At 49.9% G+C, this 15,696-nt stretch overlaps 2 protein-coding genes across 2 annotated transcripts; one reads left to right on the top strand and one right to left on the bottom strand.

Annotated features, from left to right (window-relative positions):
- Positions 1-2,955: 2,955 nt before the first annotated feature.
- On the top strand, positions 2,956-5,330 carry ADO (2-aminoethanethiol dioxygenase). The gene has a single exon (XM_028729372.2). It carries the CDS (start codon positions 3,259-3,261, stop codon positions 4,042-4,044), a length of 786 nt encoding a protein of 261 aa, XP_028585205.2. The 5' UTR covers positions 2,956-3,258; the 3' UTR covers positions 4,045-5,330.
- Positions 5,331-10,741: 5,411 nt separating this feature from the next.
- EGR2 (early growth response 2) lies at positions 10,742-15,303 on the bottom strand. The gene is made up of 2 exons (XM_028729373.2): positions 14,350-15,303; positions 10,742-13,350 (listed from the first exon to the last, which is right to left on the bottom strand). The coding sequence occupies exons 1-2, from the start codon at positions 14,525-14,527 to the stop codon at positions 12,044-12,046; spliced, it is 1,485 nt and encodes a 494-aa protein (XP_028585206.2). The 5' UTR covers positions 14,528-15,303; the 3' UTR covers positions 10,742-12,043.
- Between the last annotated feature and the right edge of the window lie 393 nt (positions 15,304-15,696).

Raw genomic sequence — 15,696 nt, 5'->3', positions numbered from 1 at the left:
CCCACCCCCGGTCAATTATTCCTGTTTTAATTTTAATTCAGGAAAGCTTTTAAATTATTAGAGGTGGACATGATTATCTTACAGGGCTTTGGAAACTAAAGGCAAAGACAAAGAGTCCAAGATCTCCTGATCACGATGTTCTCCTGTGATTCTCTGTGTCAGCTCACTTTCCTGCCCAGGTTGCTGGAGCAGTACGTATTGCGAATGGTTTTAATATAGCCAACTCATTGTGACTTCAGTTTAAAATCCTCAATGAATGAAGAGGATAACAAAGCGTGGATTGCATGCTTGTGATATACGGGAAGTACTGTATGTCACAAGTAAGATAATAACATGCATGTGTGGGAGCTTCCAAGTTGACTGAGTTATCTTTGAAGTTGTGGTATATCTCCCAGATACACTCTTTTAATTTACAGATATTGCACCAAGGATACATTCAGCCCTTACAAAATCTCCACACTATGCATTCTTCTATGATTAACCGACTCTGTATTTGATTTCTCCCCTACTTCCCTCTTCTCTGTTATTTATTGACAGAGAGGCCAAACAAACCACAGAAAAAATACTCTTGTTTCTAGACTCAATCTAGTAGTGCCAATGGGAGCTCTTTTTAGAAGCCTGATTTCCACATTTGGAGGGGTGGGGGGGGGGGGAGTTGGTTTTCATCAGGATAGCAGCGCACAGGAAGCGGGGTTAACCCTTCGCTTCCCAGCTGCCATCCCAACAAAAACCATCACTCCCCACAAAACACACGTGACAAATCCTCTAAACATTATTGTTGTGTAAGGCTGGGGAGGGGAGGCGGCATAGAAAAACTGGCAGAAATAATGACCAAGATAAAGTGTCTGGGAACCAAACATTATGAATAACAGTTGAGGAAATTGGTTATATGTTGAGCCTGATAAAGAGGAGATTGAATAGAGATATGATAGCCATCTTCAAATATCATGGAGGGTAGAGCAAGCTTGTTTTCTCCTGCTCTGGAGGGTAGGACCTGAAACAGTGGATTCATGTTACAAAGAGATTCTGACTAAACATCAGGAAGAACTTTCTGATGGTAAGGGCTGTTTGACAGTGGAACGGTCTCTCTCAGGAGGTGCTGGACTCTCCTTCCTTGGAGGTTTTAAAGCAGAGGTTGGATGGCCATCTGTCATGTTTGATCTGGTTGAGATTTGTGCATAGCAGGGCGTTGGATTAGATGACCCTCATGATCCCTTCCAACTCTACAATTCTGTGATTCAATGTGTGATTTGTGGACCCCCAAGGTAGAGGCTCTTCATTAATTCAAAGATGAATTGAGGGAATGAAAGAATTAGGATAACATCTGCACCATTTAAAGCACATAGCTTCCCCAGAATAATGGAAGCTGTAGTTTAACCCAGAGCTACAATTCCCAGCCCTCTTAACAAAATATGGTTCCCAGAATTCTTTGCGGGGGAGCCATGTACTTTGAATATATGGAGGTGAAAGATGTTAAATTACTCAAAAGCAAGAAAGAGTCTGTTGACAGAGTGGGCTGCTATAGGTGAAAGATGGGGTGGGAACTGTTGCTAAAGTCATTGGTTATTTAATCTATATGAATGTTTTGTTTGTTTTTACCTACGAATTTTGTTAAATTGGAAATATTAATTTTGTTGCTGTGGTTTTGCTTGTTTACCTTATGGCAACATTGTTAAGTTGTTTTTTTGGACCTGTTTGTTTGATTTTGTAATTTTTGCATATTGTTTTTGTTTATTTTTATTGCTTAGTTCCTCTGGTACTGAAAACATTCAATGCAGAGTGGGCTATAAATACTGTGAAGAAATAAATATATGGTGTGGATGTTATATAAGAGACTGGCTGGGCTTAGAGGGAGAAATAAGGAAGTTGTGGGATGACACAATATTTGAATCTGCAGGAAGGGCAGAGAGTGCTGGCAAAGAAGAAAACTGTGAGTATATTAGTTTTGATATGCAGCCTGGAGTCTCAGGAACTTAATTATCTCCTCAAATAAACTAATGCAAAGTTTGCTATATACAGCATTTCTCTGTCAAGCATTAAATTGAACCGGCAAGTTTTCAGTATTTTAATATTTATAACCTGATCCCAACCATTTTTACATTTATTTCAGCTGAGCATATTGCAACCTTAATGGTCCACTCACTGCTGCAGCAGTCCTGTAGATCTGCACTGATTCTTACTTCTCAGGTAAATACTAGGCATATTAGTTTAACGTCAATGGCAACAGGTGAAATGAAGGACCTGAAGTCAGTTGTGCTCACTGTAAAAATGATCTGTTCTTGCTAACCTAGCTAAAGAGAGTGATGCATTTCACTGGACTTAGGCTAAACTACACAAGGTGAATAATTAAGTGCGGAAAACAAAATATTTGTCATGAAAATTCAGTGTTGTAGAAACCTAGACCTTTAGCAAAAGTTGTGAGAGGTAGAATCATAATGCTACTCTTCTATATTGGAAAGGCACAGTACCAATTTTAATTTTAAATGGTTCATTTTTCATTATTAAATGTTGTTTTTAAATACATATGTTCTTTCCGACTTAAGATGTGTGCGTCCTTTATGAAAGAAATACCCTAGAGTGTGATGAGAGGGGCAAGTTCTGGAACTGTCTGCCAGAAATCTGCCCCACATCCTTCAAAACAAGGCTGTGTACACCTTTAAAACACATTCTTTCCCTCAAAGAATCCTGGGCGCTGTATTTCACCCTTCACAGAGTGACAATTCCCAGCAACCCTTAGTAAACTACAGTACCCAGAATTCTTTGAGGAGGACATGGTGTGCAAGCAACCAGAACGTGTAAACATTCCTAAATAGAAGTTTGCTGGGTGACCGTTTTTCCCAGGAGCCCAAAGTTGCCTGCGGCCCAAGCCAGAAGGTTATGCCGTTTACCAGCCGCTGACAGAGGCAGCCTGTCACACCGAAGGAAAGCACTCTTCAGACACGCGGCCCCCACCTGCCTCATGGGAATTGTAGTCTCTCCGCGAGAAAGGAAAGGAGAAGGCCGGCAAGTTTTGCCCCATTAAAATCCTCCGTCCCCTTCAGCTTTCCTTTTTTTAAAACAAAACCAGGGATACCCGTGTAGGTGCGTTTCAAGCAAAAGAAAAAGAGAGAAACTGTCGAGGAAGAGAACTACAATCCCCATAATGCCTAGCGAGACCAAAGGGGGGGAAGGGAAGCGAGAGGCGGAAAGCCGACGAGGCGGCGCGTGCGCAGAGCCTCGCACCATCCGCTGTGGGGAGGCGGCGGCGGCGGCGGCACGATGCCCCGCGACAACATGGCCTCCCTGATCCAGCGGGTGGCCCGGCAGGCCCGCCTCACGTTCCGCCCGCCGGGCGGTAACAACAACGGCGGCGGCGACGGGAGCGGGCCTCGCTTCGCGGAGAACCTGCACCGCCTGCAGCAGCTGCTGAACGAGGTCCGGGCCGAGGACCTGCGCCTGTCCCCGCGGGGCCCGTCGGCGGTGCCGGGCCTGGCGCAGCCTCCCGTCAGCTACATGCACATCTGCGAGACGGAGAGCTTCAGCATGGGCGTCTTCGTGCTGCGCGCCGGCGCCTGCATCCCTCTGCACGACCACCCGGGCATGGACGGGCTGCTCAAGGTGCTCTACGGCACGCTGCGCATCGCCTGCTTCGACGCCCCCGACGGGGGAGCCGCGGGAGCCGGGGCGGGAAGCGCCACCTCCGCGGGGGCGTCGTCGTCGGGGCAGCCCCCTCCTGCTCGCTCCCGCCGGCGCGCCCTGCTCCGCTCGCACCAGCTCTACACGCCCGCCTCGGCGCCCTGCCTGCTGTCGCCGCACACCGACAACCTGCACCAGATCGACGCCGTGGGCGGGCCCGCCGCCTTCCTCGACATCCTCGCGCCGCCCTACGACCCGGAGCACGGGCGGGACTGCCACTACTTCCGCCTGCTGGACGGGCAGAGCCTCCCTCCGCCCGCCGCCGACCCTCCGGGGCTGCCCAAGGAGGTGTGGCTGCTCGAGACGGCCCAGGCGGCGGATTTCTGGTGCGGCGGAGAGCCCTACCCGGGGCCCCAGGTGTCCCCTTGAAGGACCATCCCCAGACCCGCCATGCTCCTGGCCTGAGCTGCCCGCCATCCGCTTTAGACGGAGGGAAGATGCGAGTCCTTTTCTCGTCCCCAAGGCCCGCCGGGAAGGGATTGCCCAGCTCGCCCCAGGCCCCTCGACACTCTAGCTTCCGGAGGTGCTGATGGCTGCGGTTGGGGAGAGCAAAGCCATAGGAAGAGTCCTGTCCAGTCCCTGGCCAGAGGCTCCCCCCCCCCCCTTCTGAACTTGCAGCTTCCTTCCTTCCTACGGCTGCACCACACAAAATGCCCTACTTCCACGAGGGCATTTATTGGGAGGTGTCTTGATTTGTTTTAGGGAGATAAGTCAGCATCTGCTGCTACTTCTGGTTCAGTTATTTCAGAGAGCATGAAGAACTCCACTGGCTTAAGGTGGAGGGGCAGATCTGCAGGTGACATTAAATGAAGAGTTAAGGAAGGAAAACAGGTCCTGCACCTACTCCAAACCCACATTTCAAATGGTACACATAGAAGTAGGGTATTTTTTAAGGGTGGATGTTGCCCTCCCCACCTGCAGGCAAATTCCCAGTAGCACAACAGCCAACTCCTACTTGGCATACAAACTGAGAACACTTAAGGTGGGCACTGCCTCTTTTCTGGCCAAGAACGTGGCCTGAGCTGCTTTGTTGTGTGTGTGTCTCAGCTGCTTGGAGCGGAGAGAGGAACCATCATCCACTCAGGACACATACTGTATTCCACAGCTCTTCCTGCAAGGAAGCTACTACAAAATCCGGAGCCTTCCTCTCCATTCTGTGCGTGCAAAGCAGTCAGGTGCCATTGTATTTATTCCTACTGGTTGCTGTGAAGATATGGAAGAATAGGTTTGGTTAAAAACAACAACTACTACACTACTTGGCTTAATTTAGAAATAAACTTTGGGCTGCAACCCCCCCCTCTTTTTTTCCTTTTGCTAGAGCTGAAAAAAAATTAAGGCAATAAGAATTCTTCCCTGAAGCTTGCTAGTTAACTTTCCCTATGAATGGTCCAGTACTTTTCAGTTCCCATGTCAATTCAGACTGATGAGGATGTTGTCCTGCTCCTTCTCTCCGGGGTGGATTTGGGAGAAAAAATGTGCTGAAAATCCAAGAAAGATACTAAATTGGCTGGAGCAGAGAGCAGTTCGGTATATGACTGAAATTCAGGTTGCATCCTGTGCAAGGATGCTGCCAGATTAGAGATTATCCTGTGGGGGAGAAATATTGTATTAAGAAACATGATTTTTAGATATTAAAAACTGAGAATTCCTGATTATCTGTTGTGCAATTCTTTAACATAAGGTGACACTTTTTTTCTTAGTGGATTTTGCTGGAAGATTCATTCCTATGTATCTGGAAGGATAGCATTATGTAACAGAACAACAGATGGTGTTTTTCGCAATTGGTGGTAATAGTCTTAGTTTCTGGCACACGCCTTGAATAGAATAGAATGGGGGGGGGGGTGAGTTGCAGGCAGCTTCTGGCTTGACCACTCTGCTTTTATGGGAAAAATAATGATCTATACCTGTGGGTAGACATGTAGTGAAGTAATATACAGTACTTGCCCCATTTAATATTTCTAGAGTTATTTTACAGAACTTTTATTAAAAGAGGAGGAAACAGGTGTTGTGGCTTTTCCTCCCCATAGCATGAGTGTCATTACAGGGTGGGAGGGGGCTTCTTTTCTGGATGCATACTGTCTATACTTCTGGAAAACTATATAATCCTGTTGAACTTAATACCAGTTGTCCAACAAGATCTAGGTTATACTGGTATCTTGGCTATCATTCAATTTCAGTGAGTCCCAGTTACTGAGGACCCCCTATTTTTCAACAGCCAAGCCATGACCCCTTTTGAAAAATTTGATAACTCTGTGGTAGTTACCTCCGCAAAGCAATTTTTTGAACAAAATGTGGAGCAGCTCCTATTAAGACTAGGGCTGAGCGATATCTGGCTTTCAATGTTGTGATATATCAGCAGCTAAACATCACAATATTCCAATATATCACAATGTCTGAAAATGGAGATCAGGTGTGGGGATGTGGGAAGGAGCAGTCACAGTCATGGTTGAGTGGGATGGGGGGGGGTACATCAGGCTGCCTTCAGTGGGGCAGCCTGTGGTGGCAGCTAGCCAAAATGCACAAGATGCATGTCTACTGTGGCAGTGCTGCTTTCCTGCTGACTGAGAAAAGCTGCTCTGCCTCAGTGCCAGGGGAAGGTAGTGCCACAGTGCATTGATGTGAGGGCGATCAGCTGCCCTTTTCTTCAGTCAGCGTGAGGGAAGGCAGCTCAGATCGGCATTGTGTGATTTCAGTGGTGCCTTGCATTCAGCTGCCCTGTTCTCCCTTGCACGAGGAGTAATATATTGAATGAGTCAAAATCATTATCGCGATGTGATTTCAAAACCGATTTAGGTTAATATATTGAAAATTGCACAGCGCTAAAACAGACCATAAAATTTGTGATATTACCATGCAAAATTGACAAAAAATTATTGGTGAACCACTGGTCTATTTGGTTCATTAAGTGCCATTCAACCTCTGTGCAACTCTTTTCATGTTTGGATAATCTGTTTCAATGTACAAGGTGGTAGTAGTTTGGAGGTTTTCAAGGTCAAGGTGTGTATTATGCAAGGATTTCAAGTATAGTTTACTAATGCTTGTGAGTTTTGATCATAACCTCCACAAAGATCATAAGAGAAAGTGCAGTATCAAATATCTTAGAAGCAACCCTTCATTGATGGTGGATTTCCTGTTCTTATGGCAATCTCCAAACTCCTGCCTTCGTATCAGTATCACCTTTGTGGTGCTTTTCCTCCATTGTGATCAGGTGTTAAATCTTTTGAAACAGTGGTGGTCTTTAGTGTTGCAGCATAGGGAGCAGCTAAGCTAACTCTGGCCACGTTAAGCCAAGGCTGATTTGTCCCATGATGTACTGAGAGAGGAGGAGCGCAAAAGTGAGTATTGCTGAAATAATGATGTGCTGGGATGGATGGGAGTTGGAATCTAATCTAGCAGCATCTGGAGGGTGGCCTAAAGAATTAGCCTTGTGACTGAGCTGCTACTCATCCATGGTGTTCTGCCCCTGTATGCCGATTTTTCCTGTCTGTAGTCCCTTTTGAGCTTCACTGAAAACTGCTGTGGAGGGTCCCCTGACCCCTAGAACCAGCGGGGGTGAAGTGGGGCAATAGAAACCCCCTGGGCTAATATTTGTATAGACAAGAGGATCTCTCTATAAAATCGGCAGTGATGCCATAGTTTGTACCTTAGGAGGATTTCTATAGTTCATAGACAAGTACAGGTTGGCAAATTACTGCTGCTAATGGAAAAAGCTGCTGCTGTGTTAAACCAGTGTTGTTACTATTAAAAACTCCATTCTTAAGTTGGCCTAACTTTTACATTAACCAGGAAAGTGGACACCACACGTTACCAGCTAAGTTTGAGTAAATGTGTTTCATAACAAATGGATTTAACACACATTAAACAGGAAAGCATGTGACGGTTTCTTCCTCCTGCCTGTGGAATCCAAAGTTTTCGCAAGCCAGGGTAGAGGTTTTCAAAAGAAACTATGAAGGCGTAATCCACAAGCCACACAACCTGTAGAGCTGTTTAAATAGTAAGCCATACACGATCTATGACAGCAGGTGTGGACTGTTTTGAATGTGGCCCTGCTTAAAAAAAAGTCTTCCTGCAAGAAGGCTATGCAAACCCTTTTCTGCCTTTCCCCCCCACTCCCCTTGGTTCAGCTACCCTCCCCCTGCTTCTTATCCCTTATGAGTAGATTGCTGTGGTCTGTGGTGAAATCTCTCCTGCAACTGCCAAAGATCACAGAAGCCCCCTCCACAGTAACTCAGAGCAGGATTTTTAGTGTGTCTGCCCCTGTTCTGTGGAATAGCATTCCTGCCTAGATGCAACAGGTGCCCACTATGTACTTTGTGGAAACAACTGAAGACATATTGCCTCCTTCCCTTTCCTGTGACCAGCTAAACGTTCCCTACATTTGCTAATGTTTATTGTGCCCTGTTCTTTCCCTTTATCTTAGTCCCCGTCATCTTTCTTTTTGCTCTAAGCACTCATGGTTAAAAGACCAAAAGGCTGGCTCACACACACACACACACACGAATCACACGACGACTGCAGGATCAAGTGAAGACTTGCACTTGCAAAGGAGCCATCATAGAGCCAAGACCACAGAGAGAGCTTCCATATCTCTGCACCTTGCCTCAAAGGCAGGGCTTTTCAATGGGGTCAGCTCATGTATTTGGGGCCAGCCATAAAGTGTCGAAGAAGTCAAGTAATATAAATGCCATGTGTTGGCCATTCTCATATCACTGTGCGTTTTGCAAAGTTCCTATGATTTCATTGCCGATAAAGCAAAAAAACAGTAATAGGACTCAGGGGTGGCACCAAAACTCTGAAATTCCCATGTTCAACCAGCGTACTAATAGCCACTTGCCTCTCTCCCTCTGGCTTGCCAAGGTTAGTGCTTTTTCTTTACACCACATTTGGGATCCTCCCCCTGAGTGCTCTCCCCGGGCCCATCTCCCCTTCAACTGCAGAGGAGCAGCAGAACCAGGGGGTTTCAAGAACTGGCAATGTCTCCTTGCAGTTGACTGACAACCCCAACCCGATGCTGGCCTAATGCCTCACATACAGTAGATATGTGTGGGCAAGCAGCCAAATAAAAAGGTTAGCACGAAACTAATGTCTGTGGATTTATTTCCAAGACAAAGAATGGGTCACAGAGTTATCAGGAGTTTCCACCACGACAAGATTCTTTACAGAGAGATCTGGCAAAAAAGGCATTGAAGCCCGTGACCTATTTAAAGTGACATTTTCCTGTGAAGCATGATGCTCTTTAAGCGCTCTCTTTGCAAAGCTGCAGACACCTTTCCTTGCCCATCAAAGCAGCTTTCTCCAAGTGGGCCATGCTTGGTCGGTGCGGTATTTATTTCCTGAGCTTGCTTAAATTAGCATGCCTCAAATCACGGAACAGTAATGAGTCAAAAATGCATTAACATTTCTATTTATTGCTTAGTGGGGAAGTCCTCAGTGTTCAAGTGCTACTCGGCTCGAGGATTTGGTTTACACGCAAAAAGGACAAGGAAGCTTTGCGCATGTTGCCATTTCGTGCACTTCCGGAACCTCAGGTCGAATTTTGCACGAGTCAGGAAAGACCTGTTGTGCACACCTAACCTGCAAGATCATAGGCTGCGATCCAAAGAACAACATGAGCTTTCACAAAGTGCTTCCACTGGACCAGATCGTTTTTCTTTGAATGGGCTTGTGCCAAACCTGCTACTTCAAAACATTCTCAAGTGACCTAGAAGGCTGCATTCTTCTGTGTATTTACTTGAAAGTGAGAGCCATTGAAATCAGTGGGACATACTTCTGAGGACACATGGTTAGGTTTGCACTACAGCCTGATTGCACTCAATAGGGTTTACTTCTGAGTAAACATGCATAGGAATGGCTTCCATATCTACCGTACCTCCAAGCTCACTAAATTACGTTTCATGGTTCTTTAGATCCAGGCCATACTGTGTGGGGTATCAACACTATTTCAAGCTGTGTGGATGTTTCTACCAAATACCTTTGCTGCAAGCAGGCGAAATTGCTAGGAGGGACACACAGCTGAAAGTGTGAAAGTGCAATGGCACAAACTTGGCTGTGGCACTATTCAGTCTCACAATTTCAAAACAATGCCCTTTCTATCATCATCATCATCATCACCACCACCACCACCCCAGTGAAAACTTGCTAGGGGGAACAAGCGTAAAGGAATTCCACAGGCACTGGGAAAGTGACTTCACTTACCTGTAAGGCCCACTGGATACAATGAGTAGACATATACAGAATCAGGCCTGCACTTTTCCCACTGAGGCTGATGGGACAAAATGCATCACTTTGGCTGGGTAGTACATTAGGTCTGCTTGATACACAGGAGTTGAAGGGAGCAGATTTGAAAACATTAGACACTGATTTAAAAGGATCCCCTTGTAGAAATAACAGCCCTAATTCAGGCCTATCTCATCATTTTGTTTTTTGATCTACAGTAGTGACGAAATAGCAGGACAAGACAGAAAAATGAAGGAATACCTTGCCCCATGAGGCACAGTTGGCCACCCTCCCTGTTTACTTTCACTGGGTTTTAAACATATTTTTCTTCCAGCAGGTTTTCCACACAATGTTTTCATGATGCTTTAACTGCTGACCCTGTTTCTTTTGCAGTTGTCCCACAGTGCTTTTTAGGAATTGCAGTTTTAGGCACTGCAAACAGTCCTGCGTATGTACACTAGAACGATGTGATAAACGTTTTTTAACAGGTGGATCAATAGATTCTGTGGGATCTTGGGTAGCAAACCTAGAACGGGGAATTCAAGATTCCACCCGAAGACAGTGGGAGTCCTAGTATCAACATAGCCAGCTTTAAATTCAGGTTAACATGAAGGCAAAGACATTCATGTCTGACAGAGGAAATGTATAAGCAGAACCAGGAGGTAATGGATAGAAACGTTAAAGAACTAAGCTACTTTTCTGGCAGTCGCTTAATTTTTGTCTATGAAGGGGAATTCTCAAATGTAGGGCTGGAAATCTCTTCCCTGCCTCCATCCCTTCTCCAGTACCCATGACTGTAATATACAAGTAGCTCAATGTGTGGGATACTTCATAGTAATAACAGGACAGGTTTTTTTCTTTGCACAAAACATTTATTTACACAACGTTCATGACAAAACCACCTTTCTTGGGGGGATGGCTCCAGTTAGTGGCCGTGCCTTTTTAAGGCGGATCACTTCAATTTCACCCATTGTGCAGAAGCCAACAGCTTCTCTGTCAGCCCTCTAGAAAGATTATACACATCCTGTGATCCTTCTGTTTTTTTATAAACAAATCAACGAACCAACAAACCAAAATATTATTTTCTACAAAAGCAACACTTAATAATAAGTCACAAAGGAAAACCCAGTGCATACAAAAATAGAGTTTCTATGAAAAAATCCAAATATTAATAGGCAGAAATATACAGCTATACTAAAACCCAGGGAGCTGATGATAAATCTCTCTCTCCCTCCCATCCCACCCCACTGTGCCGTGATTAGTAAGGCAACCGATTCGCCATGCAGCCACGGAACCATTGCCTACATCCCCAGAACAAGGCACCAAGGACAGTTCAACACGATTGCATGCAGCCAGACACCAGAGAAGGTATGTACAGTCCCCCTTGAAATAAGTTAAATAAGTCTCCATTCAGTCCACTCGCTTCTAACCCTCCTCACCCTGGGAGGAGAACAGTGCACACTGCTTTTCAAAAGAATACAGACCACAAAAGGTGGAAATATACAGTGGAGGGGGAGGAAATAGTTATTTTAAATCTGGAAAGTACCTTCCCCGCCCCCCACTATTAAGGCCAGATATTGCCCCCTGCCTCCTGTCCCCCTGCCCTGTCCCCATTGCACTTCTGTTTTATCCAGGGACGCATTGATTTCCATTGGTTTTGCATGCTTTTCCAAGTAAACAGTGCTTGGGGGCCGCTGCTTAATTAGTTGCATTTAGATTGTTAAAACGAAACGAAACAAGAAAGGTTTCCATCTTTAACAACGCCGTGGTGCGTGCGTGCCCGAAGGGGTGAGGAGGGCAGGGGTTGGGCGGCTTTGGCAAATAACAAGGGATCCTTGCTGCTGGATTCTTGGGGGGCTATAAAGTGCACGTGAGAGTCCTCCCCTCCCCACCCCGACTCTCCCCACGGGAAAGGTACCGGTCTGTGCTAAGAAGGGGCGCTTCTCCAAGTCCAGCCTGACCCGATCGCTTCCTGCAGTTTGTCCAGCAGCCCTCTCCAACAAGCATGAGGCGTGGAGAGCGGGCGATCCTTTACCGGTTACCTGCCGGACGCTGCCCGCCGACGGCGGGACGGGTGGATCGCAGGAGGCGGCGAGGCCCCCTCACGCGCAACGCGAGTCCGTGGCCCAAAGCGGGCCCAGAGGCTTCAGGATCAGGGCGTCCGGGTCCGAGAGGCACACGAGGTTAGAGTGGCGCCGCCGCCGCCGCCGGAGCACATGGAGCCGGGCGGAGGCGCACCGGGGCCCGAGGCGGAGGCCGATCCCGGGCCGGAGGCCGCGTTGGCGCCTTTGCGCTCCTTCTGGCGCAGGTGGATCTTGGTGTGGCGCTTCCTCTCGTCGCTGCGGGCGAACTTCCTCCCGCAGAAGTCGCAGGCGAAGGGCTTTTCTCCCGTGTGCGTGCGGATGTGCGTGGTGAGGTGGTCGCTGCGGCTGAAGTTGCGCATGCAGATGCGGCACTGGAAGGGCTTGTGGCCCGTGTGGATGCGGATGTGGCGCGTCAGCTCGTCGGAGCGCGAGAAGCGCCGGTCGCAGCCCTCGGCCGGGCACGGGTAAGGCCGCTCGTGCACGGGCGTCTTGCTGGGGCGGTTGGGGTACTTGCGCGGGCGCAGGATGGGGCGCAAGGGCAAGTGGGCCGGGCTGCCGTAGGCGCCGGGCGCGAAGCGGGCCGCGGGCCCCGACGCCGGGCCGTCGCCCAAGCCGCCAGGGGGCGCGCCCAGGCTGAAGCTGCGGATGGTGGAGAGGGGCGTGAGCGGAGGCGGGACGCGCACCGAGTCCAGCGGGCACGAGAACGGCTTCCGCTCGACGGCGGCGCCGTGGAGGTCGCGCTGGCTGCACGGCGGGGGCGGCGGCGGCGGCGGCGGGAAGAAGCTCGGGTAGTCCTGGATCATGGAGAAGAGGCCGCCGCCGTCGGCGCCGGATGGCGTCCCCGCCTTGGGGGAGTGGTGGTACGAAGGGGGCGGGGGGTAGGGCCCCGAAGAGGCGGCCAGGAAAGCCGAAGAGCCGTCCGGATGCGCCTGCTGCTGCTGGTGCTGCTGCTGGGAGTGGTGGTGGTGCTGTTGCGGCTGGAAAAGCTCCCCGCAGGCGGAGTAGGGCGGCGGGGGCGGCGAGTACATGTGCTCCAAGTCTCCGGCGGTGGGCGCCATGGCGCAGCCCAGCGGGTTGGGAGATCCCGACGAGGCGGCGGACGACGAAGTGACCGAAGACGACGAGGGGGCGGATGAGGACGAGGCGACGGCGGACGACGACGACGAGGGGGCAGCCACCCCCTGCAGGATGCCGGCGCTGACCAAGTTGAGGATGCCGTCGGCCGGATAGCAGCCTGCGCCGGGGTACTGCGCCGGGTCGATGGAGAACTTGCCCATGTAGGTGAAGGGCTGGCCGCGCGAAGGCGGCGCGAAGCCGCTGCAGGGGTACGGCAGCTCCAGGGACCGCTTGTCGCTCATGTCGATCAGGCCATGATCTGGAGGGTGGAGGGGAGAGAAAGGCGGGTCAGCACCGGGGGCCCCGCGGCTCTCCCCGCGGGCCAAGCAGCGCCCGGGCAGCGTCTTCTCCCTGCCAGGGCAAGTGAGCATCAGTATCCGTTCCATGCCCACGCAGACACAACACGGGGGCCTCTTGCTCACGGATCGGTGGGGGTGGGAGAGTGGGGGCGTCGATTTCCCCGAGGGGAGAGCGCCTTTCAAGCGGCGCAGTCTGCGCCACGTTTGAAAGTTCCTCAGCCCTAACTTTGGTGGCTTGGATTGAGCAGAAATTCCCGCGCAAGGGGTAGGAGTGGGGCGGGGGGGGGGGTTCTATCGACCGAAATCCCAAACAAGACACATTTCACTTTCACACACTACATTCACTGCAACCCACAAACCCCATTTGCACTTTTTGGGGGGTGAGTTACCCCAAAACACACAACCTTAATCCCACTGATATGAACGGGAATCCCCAAATTATCCTTTTCGCTCTTGACAGTAAAAGCGACTCCAGCGCTCTCAGTGGGCGTCTTGTGCAGTTAGTCACACAGTTAGGTTACCCCCGATTAAATACAGTTCCGTCGGCCCTATATAAATGTCTGTTACTAACTGTGGGCAGTTTATTTAGTGTAGCTCATCTCAAGGTTAGGGAATCTCTTCCAGTTTCAGGATACGAGTTCCAATTTAACACACTAACCCCCCCCCCCAAAAAAAACCCGCCCTTTTCTTGAAAACTCCAGTTAAGTCAATGGGATTTCTCCAGGGCAAGAGAGGTGGAGGTTTGCAGCTTCCAGCCTCACCCTGCCCCTTGACACCTGTTTGCACATGCACAGAGACCCAGTTTCCCTGCCACTGAAACATCAGCCCCCAACTCAAAGTGCTGCCCCTACTGCCCCCACACCTCCCACAAAAAAATACTCTTGCCCACCACCAAAAGCCCAAGATCCGGATCCAAAAAGGTCGTTTTGGGAAGCGGCTCGCGGGGGGGGGTGCCTTACCTCCTGTCACACCGCTCAGCTGGTCAAAGGGTCCTCCCAAGTCACCATTAGGAAAGTTGATCACTGATCCTGGCAGGGTAGTGGCGATGTCCTCCACTGAGTAAATGCTTTCAGGGAGGTGGTGCACAAGCCCACTCAGACTGACTGGGATTTTGTCTACCGTCTTGGCGGTCATCATTTGGTCCACAGAGAATGAAAACTGCCCTGCCTTGCCCGTGGTGTAATTATTGTGCAGGGATAGGGGAAAGGGTCGAGTCTCCTCCAGTAGATAGATTTGGTTTTGTTTTGTTTGGTTTAAATCCTATATCTAAAGAGAGGCTCTTGCTCTGCCTCCCTCTGATAACTGCTCTGTTTCAAAGCCCCGGGAGTTGCTGTAAATGTTGTTGTAACAGTCGGTGTCCCTTGCAGAGCCCGTTTTAATCAATTGCAGCTCTCGGTAGATGGAAAGTCTTGCTCTAAGTATTTATTGGGAGGCCGTGAATGCCCGCTACGTCACTGCCCATATAAGGACTGAGGAACGGGGAAGGGCGGCCGGGGAGGCTCGTCACATGGGAAATTAGCATGGCGCGCCTGGAGTGGCTGCATCCCCGCCCCTGCTTTCTTTCTATACCGTGCAGAAGCGGCAAACTTGGGCATAGCATGGCAGGGGCAGCGGAGCCGCGGCGTGGCTGCCAATTTCGGCCGGATCTCCGGCGCACGTGGCCATCGGCGTGGGGAAGGGGCTGCGGCGTGGGGGACCACCAGAGATCGCTTTCTGCAGCCCCCGGGAGAGGGATATTCCGGTTGCTGAGCCCCATTCCTAAAAAGGCGAGCATCCGGCAACGGCGGGGCTCCTCCCCGACTGCCTTTTTGGGAGTCCTTCCGGAAACTTCAACTTCGGAAAAAAGAAAACACACAAGCGCACACACACACGGGGAGCGGATCAGATAGCCGTCTAAGCGCCCCCTCCCCCCGCTCTCTCTTCTGGGCAGCTCCTAACGGGCCAATCGGAAAAGAGCTGCATTCACCAAGCCGGATTCTATCCCACCCCCCACCCCCCCGCACGCACATACACTCCCAACTTAATTTTTCTGAATTAGTGGCGGAAAGATGCGCCGATAAGAATGAATGAGTTCGGCGGCAGCTGCTTGGATGGAAAACTTGCGCGCGCGCGCGCGCTTTCTCCGCCGCGCAAGTGGAAAGTTGCTCCGCCGCGGAAAGAGAGAGTGAGAGGTCTGCAGGAAGGGGGAGATTTGCCAAACGGGACAGAGCGAGCGGCTGCCGGTTTTGTGCCAGCGGCGAGTGCGCGTCTCGACGCCGCCGCCGCCACTGTTTATATCCTCTCTGCGACCCGCCCGCTGGGAAACT

This window comes from Podarcis muralis, chromosome 6 (genome assembly GCF_964188315.1).
Source record: "Podarcis muralis chromosome 6, rPodMur119.hap1.1, whole genome shotgun sequence".
Classification (NCBI taxonomy): domain Eukaryota; kingdom Metazoa; phylum Chordata; class Lepidosauria; order Squamata; family Lacertidae; genus Podarcis; species Podarcis muralis.
Note: the sequence above shows the minus strand (reverse complement) of the source record. Positions and strands in the feature narration are given on the sequence as shown.

What these genes read in the sequence shown, in the direction of transcription:
- ADO (XM_028729372.2), top strand. Translation starts at nt 3,259, where the DNA reads ATGCCCCGCGACAACATGGCCTCCCTGATCCAGCGGGTGGCCCGGCAG.
- EGR2 (XM_028729373.2), bottom strand. Translation starts at nt 14,527, where the DNA reads ATGATGACCGCCAAGACGGTAGACAAAATCCCAGTCAGTCTGAGTGGG. An exon ending in GCTGAGCGGTGTGACAGGAG is followed by an intron (nt 13,351 to 14,349) that starts GTAAGGCACCCC and finishes TCCACCCTCCAG; the next exon opens with ATCATGGCCTGATCGACATG.